Here is a 24,501-nt window from a genome sequence, read left to right as displayed (position 1 = left end):
CAACACGGGGAGCTTCATGCGAGCTCCACTATGGGCTCGGCCTTCCCGTGGTCCACTGCCCGAGTCAGAGGACCTGGGAGCTGCCGGAAAGACCGCCTGCGTGGCCGACGCCCCGGGGCACAGCACTCCCCTCGGCCCTGCAGAAGGGCCGCCCGTGAGGGGGCTTGGCTCCTCTGGTTTGTTCAGACCCTGGTGGCTGAGGTGGGCAGAGCCCATAGACCACCTGTAACACAGGAGGGGCCAGGATAGAAGGGTCATGAAAGCTGCCTTGGAATCTCGGTTCAGGAGCGGTGAGCAGGCTGTTTTCCTGCCCTGTCAGGCTCTCAGAGGTGTCATCTTTAAGTCCAGGGGTATGAAGAGCAGGCGATATAATGTGGGGGAGCACCTGCACCCCATCCAGAGCATCACGGAGCTCACAAACGTGACTTCCCAGCCAGGCCTTCAAAACACCCCAGCCTTGGCCCAACCCACCACCTGGCCTCTTGAGTCTTGATGCACTGGAGGTCACTCCCTGAGCGTGGCCAGACTTCCCAGGTCCATCTCTGCTCCCTCCAGCCCTTGTCACCCTCAAGGGGAGGGCAGATACCATGGATGCTGAAAGGCAGGGCTGCGAGGTCACACAGGCCCCTCCAATCCCCTCGCCCTGATCCCCCACAGTGAGGCGACTTACCTTCTCCTCTGAGAAACGAGGCCAACAGCAGCTCCTCCACCAGCAGCTCCTTGTGAGGGTTAGGTGAGAGGCCGCAGGAGTGAAGGCCTTTGGGCAACACTCTGCGAGGCCCACAGTGAGTTTCGATGCTGGGCTTCACAGCCGGACGTCTCCTCCCATCCTTTCCTCGGGCTCAAACCAGGTGCATCATGGTCTTGAAATTGACCACAAGATCCATCTTCAGGTCTGCACATCTCTCCCACACCAGCTGAGAGCAACTCCGAGGCAGGGCTGAGCCTTCCATGGCACCACTGTCTGCGCAAGGCCCATCTGGTACCAGTGATCTGGCCTCCACTCAGACCAGTGGCGGACATTCCACTGTGGGGACAATCGGCTATACCCTATGTCCCCCAAAGAGGTTCTCACTCCTTTGTTCTTAACCAGAGTCCAACAGAGGCCCAACAGATGGACTTCAGGGAGAATAAGTCCCCTGACTACATGCTTAATTGTGTGTGTGTGTCAGTGTGCATGCGTATATATGTGTGTGCGTGTCTGTGTGTGCACGCAGGTATGAGGCTGCACATTTTGGAAGAGATATCCTTTACTTTTCATCAGATTTTCAGAAGACTGTGCTTCCCACCTGGGCTTTATTTCTTCAAAGCACTTAAGTCTCTGAAATTTCATTATTTACTTCTTTCTTGTCTCTACCACTAGAAAGTAAGCTTCAAGGCACTCGTCTTATTCACAGTTGTATCCACAAGCCCCAAAACAGAGTCCAGCACATAGTGGGTTCTTTGTAGCTTTTGAATGAATGGACGTGAGGTTCTTTGACCCAAAGGCACAGATCCTGCTCTGTAATGGGTATCTGGGCAAGCCCTGGACAGTCAGCGGGGCCCCCTCCTCAGGGCAGCTCTGGGGTGGAGGGCACCTGGAGCGGACGCTGGTTATTCTGCAGCAGGAGTCCATTCAGGGGAGGGACTGAGAATGCTCAGACTGGATCCACTCGAGAGGAGGAGAATGCAAGGCTCTCGACTGTGTGATGCATGAGTGTGTGCCCGCTAAGTTGCTTCAGTCATGTCTGACTCTTGGTGAGCCCATGGGTGTAGACCGCCAAGCTCCTCTGTCCATGAGATTCTCCGGTCAAGAATGCTGGAGTGGGTTGCCATGCCCTTCTCCAGGGGATCTTCCCGACCCAGGGATCAAACCCACATCTCATGTCTCTGGCATTGGCAGGCTGGTTCTTTACCACTAGGGCCACCTGGGAAGCCCCTATTGTGCGATGTTTCCCCAAAACTTAGTGGCTTGAAACAACTCTCTGTATCTCATGATTTTGTGGTCAGGCATTCATGCAGGATCTGATGTTTCCGCACCACGTGGCACTGACTGAGGTCACTTGATGGCATTCGGCTGGTAGATTGGCTGGGCCCAGAGGGTTCAGGGCAGCTCCCGTCACACGTCCGGGAGCCTGGCGGGGGACGGTTAGAAGGCTGGGTGCAGCAGGACTGTCTATGGGGCTCCTGTCGCTGGTCTCTCCAGCACAGCCGCCTCAGGGGAGTCAGACTTCTACACGGCAGCTCAGGACTCCCCAGAGGCTGCTCAAGAAGATCCAGGCTGCTTTCGACTCGGCCTTGGACATCTGGCAGCATTGCTTCTATCACCTCCTACTGGCAGCCAGAATGTCAGAGCCAGCCCAGACTCAAGAGGAAGAGACAGGAACTGCAAGGTGTATAAATACCATCGGGGGCCGGGGCGGCGGGGGGGGCGGGGTACCATCACAGTGCTCAGCAACCTCACCTGACTACCTCACCTGACTGGTGGTTACCCTACGGGACAGGGCAGGTCTACAGGAGGAGTGGGGTGGAACTCACTCTGCAGAGATAAGTGGCCTAGATGCTGGTAGAAGTCTGGGCCTGTGTTTTGGCTTTACTATTATCATTACTGGTGTGTTTGGATTTCTCTCTCTCTTTTTGGCTGTAGGGCATGCAGGATCTTAGTTCCCCAACCAGGGATCACACCCATGCCCCCTGCAGTGGCAGTGCAGAGTCAACCACAGGACCACCAGGGAAGTCCTGAGGCCTGTGTTTAAAATGTAAGAACTCATTCCCCCAGGATAACAATATTTTTTTTGTACTCTACTCTCCTGTCAACATTGAAGAGAAAGGCAAATTACCAAGAAAATAAATGGTTTAATTTTCTTTATATCCACAGCAGATTTGTAATAATATACCACCAGACAGAACCGTGCCTCTCTTGACAGAAATCATATTCATTATTAGGAAAAATTAAAAAAAAAAAAAAAAAAACTAAAAATACCCTGGCTTTGACCTGCAGCCAGCAAGGACATGCCCCAGATAGGTCTTGACCAAGTGGATCATTTCAGGTAAAAGGGAGTGCTGGGGTTATCTGTGGATTCCCTGCCTGGGGGCCCAAGTACCCAGAGAGCCTCAAAGAATAAGAGCTAAAGAGACAGAAGTCCCTTGATTTACAGAGCTCTAGGCTCATTCTCCTAAAGGAAATCAGTCCTGAATACTCACTGGAAGGACTGATGCTGAAGCTGAAGCTCCAATACTTTGGCTGCCTGATGCAAAGAGCCGATTCATTAGAAAAGACCCTGATGCTGGGAAAGATTGAAGGCAGGAGGAGAAGGGGACGACAGAGGATGAGGTGGTTGGGTGACATCACTGACTCAACAGACGTGAGTCTGAGCAAGCTCTGGGAGATGGTGAAGGACAGGGAAGCCTGGTGTGCTGCAGTCCATGGGTCTCAAAGAGTTGGACATGACTTAGCGACTGAATAACAACAGGCTCACCCTCATATCAGAGCTGAGCATGTGCACTTGTGCATAAAAGATGGTGGTTAAAGCTTGAAGAAAAAAGCCCATGAAGAAATGGAAGCTAAAGGAAACAGAACAATATACTGAGGTAACACCTATCCTCTGCCTCTTGCTGGTGTCAAACTAAGAAAAGACCTGAGATTTTAAAAGCAATGGAATTCTCGAATGCAGTTTTTTAAAAAATCACACAAACAAAAATCCTTTATAAAGATTCTTTAAAAAAACAAAACAAAAACTTGCTGCAAAAGTTTTTGAAGTTAGTTCCACTAGAACAGGGGAGGGGGCTTGTTAACCATGCACAGCTCTTTCCAGCCTCAGGAATCTCATTTGCTCAAATGACACTTGGAAGGACAGACATAAGATGACATTTGGACAGATGTCACTTTCTGCAAACAGGGAACCAGCCTCAGCAGTACAGAGAGGGTTTTACAGGAGCAAACTGCTGCTGCTGCTGCTGCTAAGTTGCTTCAGTCGTGTCCGACTCTGTGCGACCCCAGAGACAGCAGCCCAGCAGGCTCCCCCGTCCCTGGGATTCTCCAGGCAAGAACACTGGAGTGGGTTGCCATATCCTTCTCCAATGCATCAAAGTGAAAAGTGAAAGTGAAGTTGTTCAATCATGTCCAACTCTTAGCGATCCCATAGACTGCAGCCTACCAGGCTCCTCCATCCATGGAATTTTCCAGGCAAGAGTACTGGAGTGGGTTGCCATTGCCTTCTCCATTACGGGAGCAAAAGAACAAGGAAAATTGTAAACCCAGATTTTCTATTTGATCCTGAGTAGCAAGTCTGACATCACAGATTAGGAACAAAAAGCAAAGTGCAACTATATATGTATAAAGGTCACTCTGCACATCTTTACCTTAAATGGCAAGCAGAGAGCGGGAAAAGAAAAGGAAATGAATGTAAGGTACTCAAGGTCCACAAACACTAATCTATTCCTATTTGTTTCATCTTCTGCTGCTTTTTGCAACAGCCTGGAGAAAACATGTGGGAAGAATGTCCTGACTCAGCTGACCTTAGTCTTCACAAGGCCAAGAATGGAGAAGGCTTGTTTCCCAGATACTGGAGATGGTCCTTCGTTACTGACATGAACGTCCAATCCTGCAAGGCCTGGATCCTGCCTGGACAGGACTCTCTGGACTTTACTACCTTTGACATCTCAAAATGACCAAAACTGACTCCTAGCAGAGTATAATGTATTCAGAAAACCTCTTATAAGCAGGAATATTTACAGTTAGACATTATTTTCTTAAACCATCATCAAGGTTCAGAATCAAATGACCATTCCATGCAAATTCATTTCTTCAGACTCCCATAAAGGCAAGATTTAGAGTTTTAAATTTTTAATCTGGCCTGAAAAATGTATTTCAGATTCCAATGATTTGAAACCTCTTCTGAGATATAAGGGAATCACATGGGTTATGAATAAAAATATGTGTGTGTTTACATGCTTATATTTGTTTCACCATCAGGGCTTTTTCATCAGTGGTAATCATTACCCTTGGGTAATCATCAGTACCAATTTAACCTGATGGTGGGCCCAAAAGGGTGTTCAGAATTCAACACAACACACAACCACAGAAAGTCTTCAGTGCTCGAGAGAAACAGTGTCCTTGCTGGCGTCTTACTTGGCGCAGGACTCCCATTTGCGCCCCCACTGGGCCCCCGGGGGAAGCCCCCTCATGGAATTCTCCGTGTGCCCCTAAGTGAGTGAGTGTGGATTCGAGGCAAGCCAACCTGACAGCAAGGTTGTCAGAGACGCCTTCAAGGTTGTGAAATCACAACACAAAACCAAAACCACGACACAATACCTCCACTACCCGGCAGTGAAGGCTTGCTCGCTGAAGGGTGTTTAATACGGAGCAGGCGCGGCAATCCAGGTGGGCGGAGCCATCCCCACGCAGGTGAAACCCTGCGTCTCTTTCTGCACATCTGGGCGCGGGACACAGTCAGCGGGACCTGGGGAGCCTCTCGACACAGTCCATTCCCTGAAGCATCCTAGAGACCCCAGATAGTTCTTGCTGCAGCGAGCAGGTACCTCACCGTCCTTGCTTTCCATCACCTGGACAGCACGGCGTTCTCCACTACAGCCTGGGAGTCCACTTTCCCCGGGTTTAGGGGCCCTTCCGCTCTGAGAAAACCAACAAGGCCTCTCCAAATCCGCCGAGCAGGAGGCTGTGAGAAACAGCAAGAGGTCAGCTTTGCCCTCTTGGGAACCTAGAGGCTGTGGACGTGTGAAGTTGCCTGGTGTCCACCTACCGCAGGGCAAGTGATGCTTCCTCATCATGCAGCTGAGCATCCTGTCCCCTGCCCACACTGCCTGACTTCAAGTCAGGTCCCGGACTGCCCAGTCGTCCAGGGTAAACCTCAGCTGTCCCTCAGGGAGAAAGGTGACGTGTCCCAACCATCCTGACCAGGTGATGGTGACTGCACTTCCTTACTGCTCTCTGTCACAAACATAGGAGGAGGGCTTCCCACTGGTGCATTTTGCTACAGTGATGGATAGGAAACCATGCATGTATCCATAATCCTATGATTATTGACAGTCTCTGAACCCTTTTATTTCATTTAGACTAACAGAACATTTAAAGACAAAATACAAATTGGGACGCATGAATTTCCCACCACAGCAGAAAGATCTACGGTCAGTGAAAATGAAAATGAAAAATAGCAGAACGTAAGACTGTGAGAAAGAGGTGGATTTCACATGCCTAAAATGTAACACATTCAAAGGTTTGCACATTTTCTATTTTAAACTTCTCAGTAGACACTCTAGTGTCTGTCTGAAGCCCCCATCATTCTTTCCCCAAAGCACCTCTGAGGCCCAGGCTGGGCCTAGAGTAAAGGCTTGTGAAGGGGGTTTCTGAGGATGAAGTGCTCTTGTTCAGAGGTGCCAACAGCCCTTTCGATGCCACCTTCTTCTTCCTTTTTTCTCCATTTACCCCCCAGCATCCCACTCTTCCTATATACCCACTCATTATACATACCCACGCACAACACACTCATACTTGGGTAGTGGCGCCTCCATGGTCCTAACATATGTCTAAGGCATCAAATGTATGAGATACACTTAGGCCGTGTATATTCTGTTCTCAGTGAAAAAAGTCACCTATCGGGGTGACTATGACCTAAAGATAACATCTACCATGAACCACTTCCAATAAAGGAGTGAACTAAGTGGGAACAGGAAAACAATAAGCTGAGTTCAAACTGTGCTCAGGTGTTTCTTGGTTTTTTTGGGTTTTCCTTTTGGCTGTACCACATGGCATGTGGGATCTTAGTTCCCCAATCAGAAGTATTACAAATAGTGACAATAAGTCAAGGAATTCTCTCTAACACACACTGAATTCAGAATAATGTAGCTGAAGTTTGTTACAAACAAAACAAATTTCAGAGGACTTTTCTAGATAAATACTCGTCATTTATAGCATTGCTTCTGGGAGAAACTGGGGACCAAATTCCAAAAGACTGTATTTTTTAACACGACTCCACTGGGCTTGTCCCTGGTCTAGTTCAGGGACAGACCTAGATGCTGGTGGGTTCTATCACCTCTTCTTTTTGGATGAAGAAGGACCCAGGAAGGGGAAGCCATTTGTTCTGTACACAATGAGTGTGTGCTGTCGTGTCTGAACTCTTTGCCACCCCGTGGACTGTAGCCCACCAGGCTCCTCTGTCCATGGAATTTTCCAGGCAAGAATACTGAAAATGAAATGAAATGGCAAAATTGCCATTTCCTCCGCCAGGGAAGATCTTCCTAATCCAGAGATCGAACTTGCGCCTCTTGCATCTCCTGCATTGGCAGGCAGATTCTTTACTACTGAGCCACCTGGGAAGCCCGTTCTGTACACAGGCTCATTTCTAAAGACCCACTGTTGCCTTCTAAGCCGATCTGCTGTTTCCTTCTGCATTCCTTCAAGAACACACACACCGTTTTCTTAAATCCCTGGATGAGCACAGAGTCACCGTGACCTGATGCGAGATCAGTACAGAACTTTGACTTGGGAAGTTTTATTTCTGCAAATGTAACAGGGGGTCAGTCATTTCCACTAATCTTCCTTAATCACCAGGGAGAACAGGGTTTCGGCTGGCTCTTTACCACCCTCCCTCCCCCAGCCTTAGAACAATGCTGCAGCGTAATAACCTTGCATTGCATCCCCTTGGTTTAGCGATTTAATGAAACACCGAGTGGCTTTAGAGAATGCTGACATGAAAACAAACCTGGTTCCGTTTACCGTTAAGAGCGCCAGGGAGGTGAGCTTTGATGCTGTTTTCTAAACAGCGGGAGACGCTGACACGGGGTGCAGGAATCTTAATAGCATTACAGCTGTTTAAGTCAGAGCTTTACTGAACTGTTTGCAAATCTTGTAATCCCCATCATTCCTGAAATGAACAAACTTCATGTAACGAAGGCATAAACATTCAGATTGCAGAGCCAGCCAGAAATAGTCATCACTCAATTCTCTTCCAGGGGGTTATTTATTTTCAACGTCTCTCCACTCTTTCTCTTCTCTCTTATCAGGAGCCAAAGGCCCCATCTCGAACTTACATTTATTATTGTGGTGATTCAATGAATTCCTATGGAACTTTCCAGACTGAGGACAGAGACTGTATCCTTTTTTCAGCTGTAGGCCTAGCACTTAACACAACACCCAATAAATATTTGCTCAATGAGTGATGGAATTCTTATACCTGCTCCCCACTTTCCCATCTGGATTCCAAACTATTTTTTTCTCTCTTTCCTCACCAAAATGAATGCACCACTCCCTTGGGGGCTTGCTGAGTGACGATTTACAATCTGATTAATTACTCTGTGTGGAAAGGTAATGAGTGTAGTTATTCAGAAGGCCTTTCTCAGCATTTTAAAGAAGAGGTTTCAGATTCTTAATTCAGCTGAAAAACTGCAGACACTGTGATCCTAGCTGCACTTTGGGGTATGTTGGAGGAAGTTCTTTCTTTACTCCGAAATTCACTCTCTCTACAAATAGACTTCAGCAGTCTCTAAGCACTCCCCTAAAACTAAAGGCAAAGACATCTTTACTCAGAGATGATATAAGACCATTCTCTAAAGGTGAGGTTGAGACTGGGATCAAGTTGAAGTGACCACCATGTTTGTAACCCAGGGTCAATGGCAAGCCCAGTGAATGATGGGTAAAAATGAAAAGTTGATCACCAAATCCTACAAACAAAGAGGCTGTGTTTTGGTGATTCCTTTCTCTCCTTGTACTTAAACGATTTCACAGGGAAAAGCGACTCTCCTCATCTAAAGAGCATTCAAAGAGGAAGCACCGACAACTATTAATAATTCTACTCGACAGAAACACCGCTCACACTTCAGAATTATTTTTTTTTTGAATGTGTTGAGTTTTGCCAAAATTTTTTGCCAAAATTTTGCCCTTTGCCAAAATTTTGGAATACTGGGAATTCATATAGAAAGTTGTTAATTTAAAAACAAATAACTAAGTATGAATCTGGATATTTAGATTGCTGAACTTGCAATAGATATTAAAATGCTGGGCTTTTATTGTTAAAAAGAAGATATGATAGCTGGACAAGAGCAGTTGCTTTTTATTAAAGGCTTTAAAAGTTGACCGACATTGGGGGTGTGGGTTTATCATTTTTCTTGAGTACAGGACCCATTGACTGAGCTAACAGTGCCAGACAGAGAGACAGAAAGGTGAATGAAACAACCCCTTCCTGGAGGATCTTCAGCCAGCAGGTAGGCAGGAAGTGGACACCTGTCACCTCCTGTGGTACCTGCTGATGGAGGTACACAGTGAGGGTGGCAGGGCTGCCAAGGACCTGAGCCTGGAGCTGATCCAAATCTCTAGTGCGGAGATAAGTTCTTTAAGATCTTGCTGAAATTTCAAATGGTGTTTCCTCCACGCACCACCACAAACCTTTAGATCCGTGATTCCCAACTGTGGTGATTCTGCCAACGAGAGGAGCTTTGGCAAAGCCTGGACATGTTTTTTGGTTGTTGGAATTAAGGGAGTGTTACTGGCCCCTGGTGAGGTGGGACTTAGGCTTGCTGCTGAAAATTCTATGTGGTACAGGACAGCCCCTCACAGCAAAGTCTACAGCACTGAGGGGGAAAAACCTTCTTTAGACAATGAGCTATTTTGTGCGTCTAAGCTGCTGCCCATCCAAGGAGATGGACAATGACGTGTACCCTGGTTTCCTAGATGGTGACCTCGCTGGGGTCTTGAACTGTGTCTACAGAACCCAGTAAGCACTTCTGATAGAATGAATGGACATACAAGCAATGGAGGTGAGGGTGTCAGTGGTTACAGGGTCCTCAGCCTCAGCCGGGCTGCAGGGGGGTGGCTGTGCAGCTTCTACCCACCTCCACCCACTCCAGCAACTGCTGCCGTTTGGACGTGCAGGCCCAACTTAACAACTGCTCCATATTTTTGAAAGAATCTGGAGATTTGGACTTTTATAGGGAAACCACCTGATTTCTAAATGTTGAATAATTTGAAATCTGAAAATCAAAGGAAAAAAAAAAAGAAATGATAACTATGCAGACAAACACAGTTGGTCCAAACCAAACAGCCTTTTGTGACTTCTGATCAGTCTAGGCTCCCACAGGGCAGAGATGGGCCATGGATTCCTGCCCAGGATCCGATTAGCCAGTCACCCAGTCATAGCCTGAACACACCCAGTCTACGGACAATGCAGACCAGCTCTGTGCAAAAGACAGGAAATCTGAAACACAGTCTGACACTCCTCTTCTGGTGGTTCACTTTGTGGTCGGAAAATTCTTTGAGGCTGAAAACACACCATCCTTAAACTCAAGAGTTCTCAAGAATCAGGAAATTCCAAAGTCAAGGTTCCTTTTGCAATGATCGCACATGCTGTTTCCTTGACTTGGGTACACACAGCCCTTCTTTCCATCGTGTTCAGGGCATACCATGAAGTCCACAGGATGTGGGACAGCCTGTAGGCATGGCTCCCACAGACGGCTGTGGGAACCTTCAGACTAAGCACGTCCTCCCCCCTGCAGAGCATTTCATGCTTATTTCTTACACTCAGTTCAACACCTGGGTTTTCATTGTTTTTTTTTTGGTTCATTCTGAAATTATGTACAAAATATAGTCAATGAGAATTATTTGGAAAAAAGTGCCATCAAGAATTGAGATAGTCACTATAAAGGTTGCTGTTGTTGTTCAGTCACTCAGCTGTGTTCGACTCTTTGTGGCCCCACGGACTGCTGCACACCAAGCTTCCCTGTCCTTCCCTATCTCCCAGGGTTTGCTCAAACTCATATCCACTGAATCGGTGATGCCATCCAACCATCTCATTCCTCTGTTGTCCTCTTCTCCTCCTGCCCTCAGTCTTAGGGTCTTTTCCAATGAGTCAGTTCTTTGCATCAGGTGGCCAAAGTATTACAGCTTCAGTTTCAGCATCATCGGTCCTTCCAAGGAATATTCAAGGTTGATTTCCTTTAGGATTGACTGGTTTGATGTCCTTGCTGTCCTAGGGACTCTCAAGAGTCTTCACCAGCACCACAGTTCGAAAGCATCAATTCTTTGGCACTCAGCCTTCTTTACGGTCCAACTCTCACACCCATACATGACCACTGGAAAAACCATAGCTTTGACGATATGGACCTTTGTTGGCAAAGTAATGTCTCTTCTTTTTAACATGCTATCTAGGTTGGTCATAGCTTTTCTTCCAAGGAGCAAGTGTCTTTTAATTTCATGGCTGCTGTCACCAGGCACAGTGATTTTGGAGCCCAAGAAGATAAAGTCTGTCACTCTATTTTTTCCCCATCTATTTGCCATAAAGTGACGCTACCAGATGCCATGATATTAGATGAAGGTTAAGATATAGAAACTGCGGGAACAGTCTCAAGGGTGCACCAGGATACCTTGGCGGTTGGGTTTCTGGACATCAACCTGTCCACCATCTGTGTCCCACCTTCCCAGGAGGACAGGTGAGGGGAAGGAGGAGGGACTGGAGGGTCAGCTCCCGCCCCCGCCCCAGCTCTAGTTCCAAATGGCTAAGTCTCACCAAGGGGCACCTCCTGCCCCTCCGTTCTTCCCTGTCTTCCCAGGGCCAGAGGGACCAAATCCTCCTCCACCCACAGCCTGGCTAAGCCTCTCCCTTCTGCATCAGGTCCAGTTTCAAGCCCCTCCCTATCACCCGAGCCTCTCTCTCTCCTCTGTTCTTCACACCCACTGTGTTTACAAATACTATCCAAGACTTCCCTGGTGGTCCAATGGCTTAAAAACAAAAAACAAAACCACCACCAACAACAAAAACTCCACACTCCCAATGTAGGGAGCACAGGTCTGACCCCTGGTTGGGAAAGATCACACATGCTGTGTGCTAGTGGCACGGCCAAAAACATATATATATATATGTATATATATATATATTTCAAAAAAAAACCCAGTTACTATCCTACCTCAGAAATTATCTTTATGACTTCTTCTCCTGAAAACTCCTCAAGGGCTGGATGATGTCTTATGTTCCTTAATGACTTCCATATGCTCTGCATACACCAGTCACTCAATACATATTTTTTGTTAATTCACAGAAATATAACTTATAGTATTAAAAATCTAAGGCAGTGAGATTCATTTCCTAAAAATGTTGCACTGGACATTCCTAGTTCACTGTGTCAGTCTCTGAATAAGAAATAGGGCCGATGTGTCTTGGGTAACGCTCCTTCTGTATTGCTGCTGAATCATCCAGATACTCCTTATAAATGATCAGACTGGTGGGAAGAGAAACATTAGAGGTTGCCTCAGATGGTAAAGAATCCGCCTACAATGCAAGAGACCTGGGTTCGACCCCTGGGTTGCGAAGATCCCCTGGAGGAGGAAATGGCTATTCACTCCAGTATTCTTGCTTGGTGACTCCTGTGGACAAAGAAGCCTAATGGGTTACAGTCCATGGGGTCGCAAAGAGTCAGACATGACTGAGCAACTAATACTTCGTTTCCTTTCTTCCAGTCACATAGTAGCTCTAAAATCTTGGGGGAAAAAAAAACAGTTAAATGTCTGAACCTCAGCTTCTCCATCTTTAATACAGGACTAGGGAACTTCCCTGGCAGTCCAGTGGTTAAGACTCCTTGCAGGAGGTGCTTCAAGCAGGGGGTACTTCAAATGCAGGGGGTGTGGGTTCGATCCCTGGTCAGGGAACAGAGACCCCACATGCCATGCAGCACAGCCAAAAATTTTTTTAAAAATTAAAATGGGGGCTAAATTGGAAGGTTGCTGTGAAAGTTAATGAGATATATAATATTAATATGAAAATGTCTGAAATATAGTAGTTGCTCAATAAATGGTTAGTTATTTAAAAGAGAAGAGATTAGGAGGAGGAGGAAGAGGATGGCATAGAAGTATTTCTTAATTTTTCTTTTCCTTCCATTTTCCTTCTTAGGTCAGGAAGTGCCCCATTAGGGGCTCTTGAGAGAGGCTAAAAACCACTTTTGCAGAATGCCATGAGCAAAAAGATTCATTTCTGTCAGTGTGCATGGTTTAGAAACAGACCTGCTCCCTGGAGAAGGGAAGGGGATGGCAACCCACTCCAGTATTCTTGCCTGGAGAATCCCATGGACAGAGGCGCCTGGTGGGCTATAGTCCTTGGGGTCTCATTGAGTCAGACATGACTGAGCAACTAACACCATGCAGGAAGATAAGTAACTACTGACATCCCAGGGGCAGTGACTTTTCACTTTTATCCAAGAGTTGGCCCTGGCACATACTGGGTCCCAGGAAATATTTGTTTACTGAACAAGCCCCTTCCAGCCCAAAGCCACAGGAGATGCAAAGTTGCCTCTTGGACTTCCTCATCATGGCATTCCTGGAGCCTGGTCCTGCCTTTCACATTCATCCTGCAGGAACCTCATACTGATGTTTAAACTTGACACCGTGTGTGTGTGTGTGTGTGTGTGTGTGTGTGTTGGGGTGGGAGGGGGCTATGACAGCACAAGATGGGGGGTTATTTACAAGTTGTCCTGGGAGACAGGAGGCTGCCCTGGACACATGGGGCCTAGTGCTGGCCCCCACCAACCTGCACTGTGGCCTTGGAGCCAAAGGTGACAGTTCTGCAGATCCAATGTGAAAACCAGTGCAAAAACTGGGGGAGGAGGCGGAGGAAGCCAACCCTTAGGATTACTCTCATACCAAGCGAGGCACTTCCCTGGTAGCTCTGTGGTAAAGAATATGCTGCCAATGCAGGAGACACAGGTTCGACCCCTGGGTCAGAAAGATCCCCTGGAGAAGAAAATGGTAACCCATCCCAGTATTCTTGCCTGGAGAATTCCAGGGACAGAGGAGCCTGGGAGGCTATTGTCCACGGGGTTGCAAAAGAGTCAGACATGACTTAGCAATTAAACAACAACAAGCATGAGAAAAAAATATGGATTTTCTAGGACTATGACTTATTTCAGCAAACTAAATAAAATGCTTTTCTTTCCATCATGCTGGTAAAGAAATGTAAAAACCTCCAAAACTTGTCTGCAATTCAGTTCTGGAGTGCCATTCTTGGTGCTGGGAGTGGGGGTGGGTATTGCCAAACAATATATTCAAACTGGAATGGAAATAAGCATTATATAACTTCAAGTGGCCCTAGGCTTGTTTTTCTTTTTAAAACAGGGGATAAGAGACAGTAAGTAGCGAGAACCAACACAAATTATTCTCCTTAAGGTGCTGCATTAGTGATTCAGGCCATATAGCAGGCAGCCGTGGTCACAGGAAAGGAAAGCTGTGGGTCACCAGGCCAGCAGCTGGCAAGCTGGGTGAAGACTTGGGAAAGACTGACCCATGCCTGGGTCGCTGAGAGGCTCATCAGGCTCGGCTCGACAAGCACCACTCAGCGTGGTTTCGCTTTATAGACAATAGAGCCCACCTCCCTCCGCACAGACTTCCCTGGCCAAACAGTGCACTGTCCTCACCATCAGGCCAAACTTGTGTGACTTCTGGCAAGTGGAGACCATGGAAACAGAGGATCTATACTTTTTACTGGATGCATTTCTGTATTGTCGTAAATGTCTCCTACTGAATCTTTATCCATTAGGAACTGATCTCTCCCTCAGTTGATAGATTCTGATTCTGAGAATTGACTCAGGTTTGGAAACTGGCCAAGGATCGTCACTTTAAATTAGGTAAATGACCTCTGCCTTCTGCTTATCCATTTTTGATATATTTCTATTATAACTTGTTAAGCAACAGTCTAGATGACTCTCCATCCTTTTCCTAGGTCAACCCTACACTGACTGCCTTCCAATTTTGCTGCCTATTATGGTAGGTTTGACTACCTTGCTTATGGTGCAAATAGCATACACTACTATGTAGATTTAAAATACATAAGTATAGGGACTTCCCTGTTGGTCTGGAAGTTAAGAAACTGCCCTGCAATACAGGAGATGTGGGTTTGATCCCTGGTCCTGGAACTAAGATCCCACATGCCACAGGGCAACTAAGCCTGCATGCAGCAACCAAGACCCAGCATAGCCAAAAATTATAAAATAAAATACCTAAGCATAAGCATGCGTGCCAAGTCGCTTCAGTTGTGTCCAACTCTTTGCAACCTTATGGAAGATAGCCCACCAGGCTTCTCTGTAAATGGGATTCTCCAGGCAAGAATACTGGAGTGGGTAGCCGTTCCCTTCCCCAGGGGATCTTCCCAACCCGGGGATCGAACCTATGTCTCTAATGTCTCCTGCATTTGGCAGGTGGGTTCTTTACCAATAGTGCCACCTGGGAAGCCCTACTGAAGTACATACCCCCCAGAATAGCTTGATTTCCCTACTGATTGAGGGGAGCAACAGCAGTCCTAACAGTTTAAACTCAGCATCATTCCCCACCTCACCTTCACCCTCCCTGAAGATGACAACCACAACCCTTGGTGATCATCATGTAAGCTGGTTTGAATGTTAGTAAGCTGGAGTAGATCGAAGTCTTAACGTGGTCAGTCGCCGATCAGCAGCCTGTGTCCAGGGTTCAGGGGCAGACCCCTACCACCTTACTTCCACACAGCAGACCAAGGAACATGATTTTAAAGTAGGAGCGTGTGGCGGCTCTGCTCAAAAATCCTTGGGTCACTCCTCCCCGCCTCCACTCACGGTAAAGCCAAGCCCTTATAATGGCCTTTAAGAACCCACATGGTCAACCACCTACTACCTCTCCAGCCCTCATCTCCTACCACTCTCGCCCAGCAACCTGCTCTGGTCACATTGCTCCTTGAGCAAACCAAGCACCCTCCCACGTCAGGGCCTTTGCAATTTCTGTTACCTCCCAGTGTCCCCAGGGCTCACTCCCCCACTTCTTCAGGTCTGTGCTCAAATATGGGAGGGAGAGGCAGTGCTGTCTTTAAGCAAATGGGTGAGTGCATTCTAAACAAGGATGGTTTGGAGCTTGTCTAAGAGAAAAATGAACTGAAGGATCAAAGGAAGAAACACAAACATAGTCACAGTTAAAGTTATAGTTGCATATTTATAGTTACACTTATAGTTCTATATACACACATAATTAGTGGTTCACCCACCGTGGTTACTCTTGTGTGGATGAGTGGCTGAAAGGTGTCCTGGTGAGGTTCTGCTTCCTGAATGCTGGCTGTACCAGATATAATATATTCAGTTTGTGAAACTATTCATGATATAAGCACTCTTCTGAATGTATGTTTATTTATATGTCCATAAGACATATACCCCAAACATGCACACTAACATTTGAGAGCAAATATTAGTATCCCAAGGAAACCCAAAGAACTTATTTTCCTCTCCTCTCTCTGCTAAAGACTTACCATCCCATGGTTTCCCTGGTCAGGATTATATCAAACAGCAACATCGATAAGCCAGACGTGATCACCTGCAGAAATAATTTCAGCAAAAGGTCATCAGAGCAGCAGGACCCTGGTGACCTTCTCCAAAGCCATTTTTTCACACATTTAGTTGGTGGCAGTTCAGATCCCAGACACCACCTATGTCTTCCCACTCTGTGTCTTTCCCGTCCCCCCACACTTGCTAGTCCCTGGTGTTTCATGGAAAATGCTAAGTCCTCATCTATTTTGAGATGAGAATCTTCAAAGAAGCATTTAATTTCCAAATTTTTCAAAAGAGGAGGCACACAGCTAAGATTGTACTCCTCTCTCTCCAGGGCAACGGCAGAGCAAGAATACCTGTTTCCATCTTGTCTCAGCTGCACAAGAACCCCCAGGGTCAGAAGTATCCATTCACCCATTCCCAGATCCTCCAGCTAAAAGCCGAGCTGCTGACCCACCTTTGCCAACAGCACTGTCTCTCGCCCTGTCCTAATGTCCCTGTCTTTCTGGCCCAATGCTCACATTCTGAGAAACCAGGTTCTTGCTAAGAGAGGGAGCAATGAAATCATTAATTATTTGCAAACATCTAGGAGGCAGTAAATGGGCTTCCCTGGTGGCTCAGCACTAAAGAACCCACCAGCAACACAGGAGGCAAAAGAGATGAGGGTTTGATCCCTGGGTCGAGAAGATCCCCTGGAGGAGGGCATGGCAACCCACTCCAGTGTTCTTGCTGGAAAATCCCATGGACAGAGGAGCCTGACGGGCTATGATCCATGGGGTCACATACAGTCAGACCTGACTGAATCAGTGACTGAGCAGAACACAGGAGGCAAAGGAGAGAAAAGAGTTACTCCACATTTCTCAGAGCTAGAAATTCCAAAAAAACCTCTTAGAAGTGGCAGTAATGGGACTAAGACTCCTGAGATGCCTCTAAGAAGTCGACACAAAAAGTTTGGAGAACCAGCTGGCTCAGGTAAGACTGTGTTTTTTTTTTTTTTCCCTCTCCCAGGATTCTGCACTCTGGAATACAAAGTGAGGAAAGTTACCCTAAGAACTTGCTTCTCTGCAATGAGAAGAAGTAAAAAGCAGGCCGTATCAGGACAGGTCACTCAGGCTGAGTGTCCTCAGAGATATCAACTGCCATATCACTCAAAGGGATGTCACGTCCTGTCTTGGAGGCCTCTTCAGGTCCCAAGATGGGAACAAGACAGCAAGCAGCTGGTCAGAGGAAGGGAGTATGGAATATGGTGGTCCAGTGTTTAAGAATCCATCTTCCAATTCAGGGGACATGGGTTCAATACCTGGTCAGGGAATGAAGGTTCCATGTGTTGTGGAGCAACTAAGCCCATGCAACCACAACGAACGAGCCTGTGCACCATGACTAGAGAAAGACCACACTGCAAAGAAGACCCAGTGCAGCCAAACATGTTTTTAAACAATTTAAAAAATAAGAAGGAGGCAGTATGTTTGATGAGTCTCATCTTCACTCATTTACCATCTCAAAAAGAAGCCTGGAAATATAAACCTGGAACTCTCAGTATAGAGACCTTGTGAGATCTTAGAACCTTTGTAATAGCTTTTTCATTTAAGGTCACTTTCTATTTGCTCCCCTGTATCAATTTGCAGCTAAAAACCTTGACAACAAAAAAGAACCTGTGGTGTCTTCAGGAACAAAAAAGAAGTGACAACAAAGTCAGAGAAACAGTTGCAAAGCAGAACACAAAGGACAAGAGGAAATATTTCTCAAAGTGAAAACAGAGTGCTGGTTTTTATCTTAAAGAGCTTTTATCTCAATGAGTAGCTCTTCTTCCCCCATCCTCCCCTCTTCTTGTTTGACATTTTATTTAGGACTTTTGCATCTACAGTCATAAATGAAGTGGGCCTAAAATTTTATTATCTTGCAATGCGATTGTCTAGTTTTGGAAACAAGGTTATACAAACCACATAAGTTAATACATCAGCCTCCCTGCTTCTTTTTCTGTAAAGGATAAAGATGGTCTTTACTGGGGTCTCCACTCTGACCTGACTGCCCCTGGACCTGGCGGTTCTAGTTGAAAGTGAAAAGTGAAAGTGTTAGTCACTCAGTTGCATCTGACTCTTCGTGACCCCATGGATGTAGCCCACCAGGCTCCTCTGTCAATGGGATTTCCCAGGAATAATACTGGAGCGGGTTGCCATTTCCTTCTCCAGGGGATCTTCCCGATCCAGTGATCAAACCCAGGTCTCCTGCATTGCAGGCAGATTCTTTACATCTGAGTCACCGGGAAGCCCTAATTGGGGTGGCCTTTAATGGCCACTGTCCTAATCAAATCCTCTCTTTCTCCTGGATTCAAGTTTGTTATTTTCATTTTTTTCCAAAAATATTTTTCATCTAGGTTTTCCATTCATTAACATTCAGCAGTTTGTAGAAACATTATTCTATCTCATTTGTGCCCATTTTTATCATCGTCCCTTTTATTCTTACTTTTATTATCATTTTCTCATACTTTTTTTTCTCTTTCCTTCTTTAGTCTCAACCAAAGTTAATCTTAATCTCATTAATCCCTCTTTACTTTTGCAACTTCCTGCACATTTCATGGGAGAGTGCCAACAGAGATTTATTTCTTGGGATTGCTGAAAAAGCCTCTCTTATACTGAGGGAGGTTAGAGACGGCAGCTTGGCATTAATGGAACAACTCATGAAATTTCTGAAGACTTTCTTAACTCTTCACCATTATCTTCATCTCCTTTACCCTTTTTACCAGCTCTTGTTTTTTTGCCAACTTTATTGAGGAATAAAGTTGGCAAATGTAACTGTATATATTTCAATTGTACACCATGACTGGATACACATATATATACATGGCCTTCTCTAACTGGCTTCTCTAATGGCTTTTTTTCCCATTTATTTTTATTAGTTGGAGGCTAATTACTTTACAATATTGTAGTGGATATCTAATGGCTTTTTTAAAAATATTTTTATTTATTTGATGGTGCCAGGTCCTAGTTGTGGCATGTCAGATCTAGTTCCCTGACCAATGATGGAACCAGGGCCCCCTGCCTTGGGAGCTTGGAGTCTTAGCCAATGGACCACCAGGGAAGTTCTTCTGGTGGCTTTTTCCATACAACTTTCAGTCTCCTCTGTGACACTGTCACCTCCCACATACCCTGCAAAAGTCACAGCCACTTACGTCTCCAGCCCTCTGCAGGTTTCTTTCAGCTCAGAAGGAATCTCGTCTGCCGTGAGATAGACAGCTGGCCTGCTTGTTCCTATTAACCACACCTTTTGCCAAGAAAAACACCTCTGAAAATTTTCAAACCAGCCCTGACTTGAAAATAAGGTTGGTTTAGTAGCCAGACTGGTGCCTTTCCATCTGCCGCTTCCTGGAAACGTTTGCATGGTCTCCTGCCTTTCTCCTGGGCCCCTCTTTCAAACATGTCTATATTTTCCCCTCTCGGGGAGCAAATTTTCTGCTGGCTGAGACACTCAGTGAAATCTCACAAAGGGATCTGTCTTATTTCTGTAGGGAATTTAGTGACCTTGTTTGTTCTGTAACACTCCTGTGGAGTTAGATGGGCCACTTTTTAATCTATTTCCAGAAGGACCCTTAGTTCCTTAGGTTTCTCTGCTTTTGGTTGTTTTTTGTTTTTTTTTTTTGATGTGAACCATTTTTTTAAAAGTCTTTATTGACTCTGTGGGCTTCCCAGGTGGCGCTAGTGATAAAGAACCCACCTGTCAATACAGGAGATATAAGAGACATGGGTTCGATCCCTGGGTCAGGAAGATCCCTTGGAGGAGGGCATGGCAACCCACTCCAGTATTCTTGCCAGGACAATCCCATGGACAGAGGAGCCTGGCGGGCTACAGTCCACACGGCTGCAAACAGTTGGACACGACTGAAGCGACAACGTTCTCACATGCATTGAATCTGTGACAATATTGCTTCTGTTTTTTATGTTTTATTTTATTGGCCATGAGGCATGTGGGATCTTAGCTCCTCAACCAGGGATTGAACCCCTACCCCCTGCATTGGAAGGTGAAGTCTTAACCATTGGACAGCCAGGGAGATCCCTTCTCTGCTTTCTTTACTTCCATCACCATCCCTAGCCATCAGCTCTCTTTTTAAAAGCATTTCTCATTCCCCCTGCCCCCCACCCCCTGCCCCATCCCGTGTGCGTGTGTGTGTGTGTGTATGTGTGTATTACACACACAGTCACCAAATTTCGACCACTTCACAAAAGTCACTGTATAAGGGATGAATAGCAGCCGGTCACACTTCACTGAGGGGCAGACACTGGGCGGACGGCCAGCCCAACGTACCCACACACCGACCTCACCCTGTAAGAACTTCAAATTCATGCCTCAGCAAATCGACAGATTTCCGTATGCCATGGGCCTTCAGGGCTGCTCGAAAACACTTCAAAGTGTGAATGATAAACCTGCTTGTGGCAAGAGTCCACTTCACTTCTAATTCCACTGAGGAACAAACAGAAGCCAGGAATAGCTGACTATGCAGGTCTGGGTACTGAATGTCTCTCTCACAGGCACCTGAGCACAGAACTTGAAAGGTGCAATCGACTCCCTAAGCTCAGAGGTGGGGAAACTGTGACCCAGAGACGGTGTGTGACTTGACTCCAGGGCCTGGCAACTTCATGCCAGGGAGCCATGGAGCCCAGGCTCTGACTCCCAGGTCAGCTTCCTCTCATAGCCAGAGAGGACCCAAAGGAGCTCCCTATAGCCTTTTTGAAAATAAGAATCCACTAAAGGCCAGGACTCAAATATCTGCAAACCCATGTTTGCAGCAGCATTATTCACGATAGCTAAAATCTGGAAGCAACCCAAGTGTCCATCAAGGGATGAATGAATAAGCTAAACACGGTATATGCATACCATGGAATATTTTTCAGCCTTAAAGAGAAAGGAAATTTTGACATATGCTACAACATGGGTGAACCTGGAAGACATTAAACTCAGTGAAATCAACCAGACACAGATAAGGACTGTATGATTCCACTTATACAAGGTACTTAGAACAGCCCATCTCATAGAGGTAGAAAGCAGAATGAATTTTACCAGGGTCTGAGAAGGACAGGAGTGGGAAGTTAGCATTTAATGAGTACAGAGTTTCAATTTAGGTTGATGAAAAAATTCTGGAGATGGATGTCAGTAAAAGCATAAACTTTTTTTTTTTTTTTAACCTTTAAAATGGCTAAAATCTGCTCATGAGAAAGACTCCAAGTTACTCTTGGGACTTGCCATTCAAGAAATGGGAGTAGCAGCCATTACTGCCAATTATTGTTCTTGCGTTCGAACAGCATTTTTAAAAATACAAATGTTTCCCCAAAGAAGAAAGAGTCCTGTGGTCTCAGGAATGTCTCCCTTGTGCACACGCAGACCTGGATGACAAACACCAGGACCTGCCACAGTCTGGGCTGCCAACAACAGCAGAACTCAATACATTGTGTCAACGGCGGGGCTTTGAACTTCCTGGCTTTGTCAACGGATGTCACAACCTCTGTGTTCTTTAAACAGATTTTGGTATTTAAAGCAGATCAGGTTTGTTTTTTAAACATTCATTTCGATCCTGAGACAAATTTCCTGTTTGTTTAAAGGAAAATAAAGAGGAGCAGTTGTTAGTGGGAACCTGCCAGAGTCAAGGATTTGGAAGAGAATCAGAAATTTAGCTTTATTGTTTATTATTGTTTTGATGTTGTTGTTGTCTGTTGAAATACATATGACTTAAGGAAAATGTGACCAAGTCAGCACATGTATGAGGCCCTCCACTATAACTGCCCCAGTTTCAGCCAGGCACCTCCCACGTAAACAGGTTATAGTTTTTCAAACACTGTTGCATCCCATCTCTTGCCTTTGCCCAGCAAGTTCTCTCCACTTGTAATAGTTTCACAGGCTCAAACAATTCCTACTCACCTTTTGAAAATACATTTCTAGAAATCTTTTCCTGACCCTGACTGCCATTCACAGATCCAAGTGGATCAGGAGCTTCTAGGGGTTTCCATAAACCCTTATCATTGCACATGCCAAATTCTACTGAAATGGTAGTCTCCCCAACCAGGATGTGAGCTATTCATCTTCTTATGTTCAGGGCACAGCAACAGAGACTTGCCTATGGTAAGCGTCTGAAATGTTTTATGCAAATACACTCAGTCATCAGAGCTGCTAACATAACCCCAAAGGTCACGATGTTGTTGATTTTCAAATCAATTTTCATATATTAGGGACCATTGGAACCCAGACCCGAGAACCATGAAGATAAACCCTTGGTCCCTCATCTGTGTTTCTTTGACTAATTATCTCCACTGAGAAGATCTGAGGCTGGTTCTCTGGTTCCAAGTTTAAAAATGTCAGAGAAGATTCTGATTGGTCCCCGAACCACCTGACTATGGTCTGGGAAACAGAGTAAGGTAAGAACATGGAAGCTCATCCTTGAACTTCACGGTGGGAATAGAGGAAGGAACATTTCTCTGGAGGAAGGTAGGGAAAGTGCTGGGCAAAAAGAACAGCTGTCTTCTATACCGTTAGCATCAACACCATCTGGGAGCCTGGAGGACTGGAGGAAAGGCCGAATCTCGGGCTCCACCCCAGACTGCCTGAGCACCATCTACAAGGGAATAGCCCTTCCTCCCCTGGTGAGATGCATGCACGCTAAAATGTGAGGAATTCTGCTTCATACTGTTCAGCTCCAACACTGTCCAGATGGTGCTGTCCCATCTCCAGAGATGGGCGGACTCCAGCTTTCTCACACGCTGTAGACACATGTGTCAGACCGTCCTGGAGTCCATCTGTGTCACAGATTCACATGTGAATGTTACCAGCCGCGCCTGTCTTTTAGGTTCAGGGGTAAATCTAACAAAAATGTATAATCTGAGAGCAGGCTCTCTTTTTCACCTAGGACTAAAGAAACTATTCCAAATCCATTAGACAGAAACCACAGCTAAAGCTGACAACTCTGCTCATTGTTTTTAAAATACTGAATTAATTTAATATCAATCCTGTGATTTATTCCAGGATCAGTATAATTATTAATGACAGACAAATCATGCTAAACTCCAGGCACAGCCACTAACAATGTCTGGTATCACCTCATTAAAATATACAATTCACCATTATTTTCCCAGGTATTGAGAAACAACACCGGGACTTCCCTGGTGGTTCAGTGGCTAAGACTCTGAGCTCCCAATGCAGGGGGCCCAGGTTCGATCCCTTGTCAGGGAATTAGATCCCACATACTGCAACTAAAAGCCAGAGCAGCCAAGTAAATAAAAATAAACAAATATAAAGTAAGAATAACATGTCAATGTATGACAAAACCCACTGAAATGTTGTGAAGTAATTAGCCTCCAACTACTTAAAAAAAAAAAAATTAAAAAAAAAAAAAAGGAACTAAAAATCCCTCCCCCAAAAAATAAAAGTAAGAATAAAGGAATAGCGTGTTCAGACTATCTAATTTCTCCCTTAAATTTCAACACTTTAAAGATGTCATTCCCTGTCTGTTGGTATTCATAATTTCAGCTGAAAAGTCAATTACTTTTTAAATTTGAGGTGTCTTTTTCCTCTGGTTGATTTTAAGATTTTCTCTATCTTTGACTTCCAACAGTTTAACTAGGATATGCCTAAAGATACTTACTTTTCTTTTCTCCTAAAGATTTATTTATATATTTGGTTGTGTCGGGTCTTAGTAGCTACATGTGGGATCTAGTTCCCTGACCAGCGATCAAACCCAGTCCCCCTGCATTGGGAATGTGGAGTTTTAGCCACTGGACCATCAGGGAAGCCCTGACATTTACTTTTCTTTGTATTTTTTGTTTGGGGTTTGGTGAGATTCTTGAAGCTGTGGGTTGATGCCTTTCAGCAGTGTTAGAAAATTCACAGCTATTATTCCTTCATACACTGCTTCTCTCTTCACCTTCTAGAACTTCAGTTACCTATATATTAGACTTTGAGAATTTCCTCCATGTCTCTTATGCTTTTTTCTGTACTTCTGAATTTTTTCTCTCTGTACTTCACTAATTCTGTAACACTAAGTCCAGTCTGTTCTTAGACCCATCCACTAAGTAATTAATTTTAACATATAGTTTTTCAGTTCAGTAATAACTTTGTTTTTTTTTTACAGATTCCAATTTTGCAATGAAATTCTATCATTTAACTCATATTTTCCTCAATTTTCTTTAACATATTCTTCATAGTCACTTTAAGTTATCACTAGCTCTAAAAATCCAGATTCTTTGTGTTTACATTCTCAGTATT

General features: G+C 45.5%; 1 protein-coding gene across 5 annotated transcripts in view; it reads right to left on the bottom strand.

Annotated features, from left to right (window-relative positions):
• Nucleotides 1–2,815: 2,815 nt before the first annotated feature.
• The window catches only part of TMEM241 (transmembrane protein 241), a 114,748-nt gene continuing 93,062 nt past the window's right edge, over nucleotides 2,816–24,501 (bottom strand). Inside the window, exons 14-15 of one of the 5 annotated variants that reach the window (XM_061131034.1) lie at nucleotides 16,239–16,303; nucleotides 2,816–5,657 (exon numbers count right to left, since the gene is read on the bottom strand). In XM_061131034.1, the coding sequence (XP_060987017.1) occupies nucleotides 5,597–5,657; nucleotides 16,239–16,303 (126 nt within the window). In that variant the 3' untranslated portion in view covers nucleotides 2,816–5,596. Of the gene's footprint in view, nucleotides 5,658–5,692; nucleotides 12,350–15,739; nucleotides 16,049–16,238; nucleotides 16,304–24,501 lie in introns of those variants that run through there. The other 4 variants (XR_009690810.1, XM_061131035.1, XM_061131033.1 and 1 more) reach the window with 4 other exon arrangements.

This window comes from Dama dama, chromosome 27, assembly GCF_033118175.1.
Source record: "Dama dama isolate Ldn47 chromosome 27, ASM3311817v1, whole genome shotgun sequence".
NCBI classification, from domain to species: domain Eukaryota; kingdom Metazoa; phylum Chordata; class Mammalia; order Artiodactyla; family Cervidae; genus Dama; species Dama dama.
This window is presented reverse-complemented; position numbering and strand designations above follow the sequence as displayed.